General features: G+C 47.3%; 1 protein-coding gene across 1 annotated transcript in view; it reads right to left on the reverse strand.

Annotated features, from left to right (window-relative positions):
- Positions 1 to 5000, reverse strand: part of LOC125044256 (mucin-2-like) — a 30269-nt gene that overhangs the window by 4778 nt on the left and 20491 nt on the right. The window contains exons 6-10 of the mRNA XM_047640834.1: positions 3253 to 5000; positions 2106 to 2991; positions 1788 to 1965; positions 854 to 958; positions 570 to 746 (exon numbers count right to left, since the gene is read on the reverse strand). The exon at positions 3253 to 5000 is cut by the window's right edge and continues 95 nt beyond it. Of these exons, the coding sequence (XP_047496790.1) occupies positions 570 to 746; positions 854 to 958; positions 1788 to 1965; positions 2106 to 2991; positions 3253 to 5000 (3094 nt within the window). The remainder of the gene's footprint in view (positions 1 to 569; positions 747 to 853; positions 959 to 1787; positions 1966 to 2105; positions 2992 to 3252) is intronic.

Here is a 5000-nt window from a genome sequence, read left to right on the forward strand (position 1 = left end):
GTATTATTGAGAGACATATCATGTTAATAATAATTGCAATTTCCTGTAAATGCCCTCGCAAGCGGATATCCTAAACCATGAACATTCAGACTGTCAAGTTGGGGATACCTGTAACCAGCAAATTTCAGAAACATATCTTAGAATAATATTTCTGTATGGTGCATATGCGACTCTGTGCTATATATTTACCGTTAGGAATGCATATTGCATTGACATCAGTGACATGAACGACACAGAGCAAACTGAGTGCAGGGTATAAAGCAGCCTAGACGTAATGCCGTATCGCTAAGCGTAATGTAATACTAATACAAGACCAAATAGCACGAGTTGCAGCGATATTTATGACTACTTTTTCGATATATTAAAATACAATTGCATATAGCACATTTAAAGCTTGCTCTACAACGGCATAACCACTGGACCAGGCAAGTTATATAGTTTATTAGTTAAGAGGGGCAAAGAACTAAACGTTAACGCATTCAAGTGTCATTTCTTTTAGATTGTAAGCAGAGTACCAAAATATCAAATAGATATAAAATCTGAGACAGCTTCTTCACTTATAAAACAACCTGTGTGTAAGAAGTCTCGCCACCTATGGGCGCTGTGGTTGTGGTGGCGTAAATAGCAGAGGTTCCTGTGACTAAGCGGCGAGTGTTGGTGGCGTGGGAGGAGGATTCAGGACTTTGACTGAGGAGCCTATCCATGTAGTCTGTATACAGGCCGAAGGGATCATCGTCGTCGGTATCCTGTGACAGAGGACAGGACCCGATATATACATACGAATACAATTATGTATATATGCATATGCTCATATATAGCATAATTCGCAAGATTTACGAAGAGGAAAGACAACCTGAGTAGTAAAGGACAAATCAGTGCCGGTTGAGCCTGGACTTCGATTTAGGAACTTGTCCATGTAATCTGTGTACAATCCAAAGGGGTCATCGTCTGCGTGCTCCTGCAACAGAGTAAGCTTTTCTCACCCTCTCCAATAACATGACTTTGGCATCGTTGTGATACATCCCGAGGAGGCCCAATCGAGTGGAACATATCTAACATGATCCTTCCTTAAGACTGATTCGACTTTCAGGGCTTCCTTTAACGAGATTATTGTATCCGATGACGTGTACCTCAAGACTTTCGCAACGCTCTCTGTACAGAAAATGGAACAGAGCATACAAGATTACCCCACTATGGGAGCGCACTTTATGGGTGATCATGACTAAAGCGGGAATGACGTCAGACGGTGAGTGAGTGACTCATGAATGTCGGAAGAAGGCCACCTGGGCTGGCGAAGGCCTTGTGCCGATGTTGGAACCTCTTAAGTCAAGAGAGAGAGAAAGAGAGAAAGAGAGAGAGAGATAGAGAGAGAGAGAGAGAGAGAGAGAGAGAGAGAGAGAGAGAGAGAGAGAGAGAGAGAGAGAGAGAGAGAGAGAGAGAGAGAGAGAGAGAGAGAGAGAGAGAGAGAGAGAGAGATCTGACGTAAAAGAACAAATCCTATACTAATTTGCTTTTCGTTCGTAGTCACGGTAATAACCTGGCTTTCACCGAGACGATTCATATATCATGTTCATTAGTTCTTTTTCTCATTACACTGTTAGTAAGTTTTATTCTCCGGCTCATACAATAAAACATTTCTTCCTAAATCATCTTATCTTATGAATATCATTGTCGTTGCTTTTAAGCTACATCCCTGATCCAACTTAAGATATCTCTTGATATCAATGTTAATCCACTTCATCTTTTTATACCAATTTTACTGTCTTTTAGAAACCCCTCCTCATTACCTGATTGTTTTCTGTGGCATTTCCTTTCCTCTTCGTAAACGGCGAGAGAACGTGCACGTCATCGTTCGCGTCCGTGCCAGGGTGCCGGGTCAAATCTTTCCCGACGTCCAGGAACGACAGCCTTTCCGTTGAGACATCAATATTTAGGTCGAGGTTGTCCAGGATATCGATCTCGTCGCTGGAGGAGAAGAGTTCAAGGTCAAGATGTTTCAGTGGCAAGTATGAGGTTATCGGAGTTCTTTGGACTGAAATCGTCTGTTGTTAGAAACTATGATCTATGTGTTTATGAATAATTCGAGTAAAGTCCTTTTCTGATACCTTTCTAGAGGTCGCGGCGGTAGCGTGTCAATTTCGAACTGTCCGTTCCCGATCACAGTGGGCGAGAGCTGGAATACGGTGCTAGACGTCGTCGTCGCCGGAATTTCCGTGACCGTGAACAACGGCGTCGTGGCGGGATCGAACGGCGTCGGAACGGACGGGACGGCGCTCGGTATTACGAAGGGAGGCTTGGGCGTCGTGCCAGGCCGCCGTCGCGTGGTCGTAAAGGGACGGAGGGTGGTTATAATGGTTGGCCTCTGGGTGGTGGGGTAAGTGGTGGGTACGACAGCAGGGCGAATGGTTGTCGGGAATGATCGCAGTGTCGTGTAGATGGTTGGTCTTTTCGTGGTAGGGATAGGACGAGCTGTGGTGATGATGAAGGGCCTGTTTGTAGTGGGTAGTGGGCGCGATGTGGTAATGATAGTTGGCCTGAGAGTGGTAGGGAAAGGTCGCGTTGTGGTTTTGAATGTAGGCTCTGGAGTGGTCGGGATGATCCGCGTTGGGGTGAGAGGAAAGATGGAGGAGTACGTACTAGTCAGGATGGCCGGCGGTTCGGTGCTGATGGGCCCGATATCGACGTAAGATGAAGTCGTTATGGGCAAGACTGAGGCTATTGAGGTCAGCGGAGGGCGAATGGTCGTGAAATGCTTGGAGGAGGGGATGCTGGAGGGCGTCGTAGCGGCGGAGGGTACCACGGCGTAGGTAGACGTGATGGGTGTACCGACAGTGGTTGCGGGGAAAAGAGGCGTGATGGGCGAAAATGGAGGATGCACTGTCGAAGAGACGGGCGTGAAGAACTGATTCTCGCTTCCATGGGGTCTCACGCCAACGCCCACGACCACAGTCGAGGTGGTTACTGGGATGCCAGGGCGTCGATCTGGCTTGACTGAAAAGCAAACATCAGCGAAGTTTGATTACTTTCTGACTTCCATCTTGCTAATAAATCAGCAAATTGATAAGGTGTTGTTAGTAGAGACCCAAATTCATATAATTTTATGAGACATATTTATATTTTTATCTGTGCTTATCTATTTATTTTATTTGAATTGCTTTTAAATCATTATACTTTCAAATATCAAATTTGGTGTCATATAATCAAGAATTCTAGGAAAGTAACTTGCGTAAAGTCACATCTTTCAGAACTTACCAGTAGTCTTGATGGAGTGATGCTCAATGGGCAGAACGACACCCCCGAGCAGAGGGTTGACAGTGGAGATGTGGTGCGTCGACAGCGGCGGTTCCTGTGTCACTACATGTATAACTTCTGGCACTCCGTGTGGCTTGTGCGTGGAGTGGAATATGTGATCGGGTTTGTAAGTGGAATGGTGTACATGGCCTGGTCTTTGGGTGGAATGGTGTACATGGTCTGGTCTTTGGGTGGAATGGTGTACAAGATCTGGTCTTTGGGTGGAATGGTGTACATGGCCTGGTCTTTGGGTGGAATGGTGTACATGGTCTGGTCTTTGGGTGGAATGGTGTACAAGATCTGGTCTTTGGGTGGAATGGTGTACATGATCTGGTCTTTGGGTGGAATGGTGTACATGATCTGGTCTGTGGATTGAATGTAAATGGTCTGGTGTGTGAGTGGGATGGTGTACATGGCCTGGTCTATGAGTGGGATGGTGTACATGGCCTGGTATTTGGGTGGAATGGTGCACATGGTCTGGTCTGCGGGTGATATGGTGTACTTGGTCTGGTTTGTGAGTGGTATGGTGTTCACGATCAGGTTTGTAGGTTGAGCGGAAGATAGTATCAGGTGTTGTGTGGATTGTATGGTCAGGTTTATGTGTCGCGTGGAATATATGTTCATGCCCGTGCGGCTTGTGGGTTGAATGGAATATAGTGTCTGGCTTGTGAGTTGGCTGGAATACGTGGTCAGGCTTATGGGTTGAATGATGTACAAAATGGGGCCTATGGGTCGTGTGGTGCACATTCTCAGGTCTTTGGCTTAGGTGCGGCTGGGATGTGGTGACATGAACAGGGCCGCCTTCATATGCCGGTTCTGATATAGTGACGTGGATAGGCCCAGCCTTATAATCCGACTCGGAAATGGTCAGCTGAATGGAATCATGGTCCAATCCGGGCGAGTGGGGTGGCAAGGCGGTAGTTGCGTGGATAGGCTTAAATATGTCACTTGGAATGTGTGTCGTGGTATGAACAGAGCCAATCACGTGATCTTTAACATTCCCGACGTGGTGAAGTCCACCTGCCCTGATGAAGTCGGGTGTATGAGGGGGTATGTACTTGCCCACACGGACGGATTCAGGGTTGCCATGAGGTTGAATACTAACGGAGCCGAGCGTTGTTACGTGGACGTGGTCGGGCTGTGTGTGTGTCGGTAAGTTAAATGGATCAATCTCAGAAGCCTTGAAGACATCATTCTTTACATGGATGGGATGAGGGGATGTAATGTGGATGTGATCAGGAAGATGGTGGGGATCTCCTGTAGTTATGTGGATGGGGCCAGGTGTGTGGTGCGAATGGGGGCTGCCAGGTGTGGTCACGTGGATGGAACCTAGTTCGGAATGGTTCGGAACAAGTGTATCGAAAAAGTTGGGTGCTGGTGTGACGTGCGAATTCAGAACAAGATCGGGTGTGGTTGCGTGCACCGACGTATGAAGCGGTGCCTCTGTACTTATGTGAATGGGTCCGGGCGATGTGACAACTACAGGTTCAGGGGTTGATACATGGAGGGGCACAGTTGATGAGACGTGGGACGGGCCAGGAGTGAATACCCGGAAAGGGCCAGGGGAGCGAGGTAACTCTTGGCTTCCATCTTCTGTGGTGGTGACGTGGTACTCTCCGAAGTGAGTGCTTTCTGTGTGGCTTCCATTCAGAAAGTTATCAAGTGGCCGTATTGTTGTGAAAAGAGGTGTGTGGCTTGTGGTGAAGATG

Source organism: Penaeus chinensis, chromosome 3 (assembly GCF_019202785.1).
Source record: "Penaeus chinensis breed Huanghai No. 1 chromosome 3, ASM1920278v2, whole genome shotgun sequence".
Classification (NCBI taxonomy): Eukaryota; Metazoa; Arthropoda; class Malacostraca; order Decapoda; family Penaeidae; genus Penaeus; species Penaeus chinensis.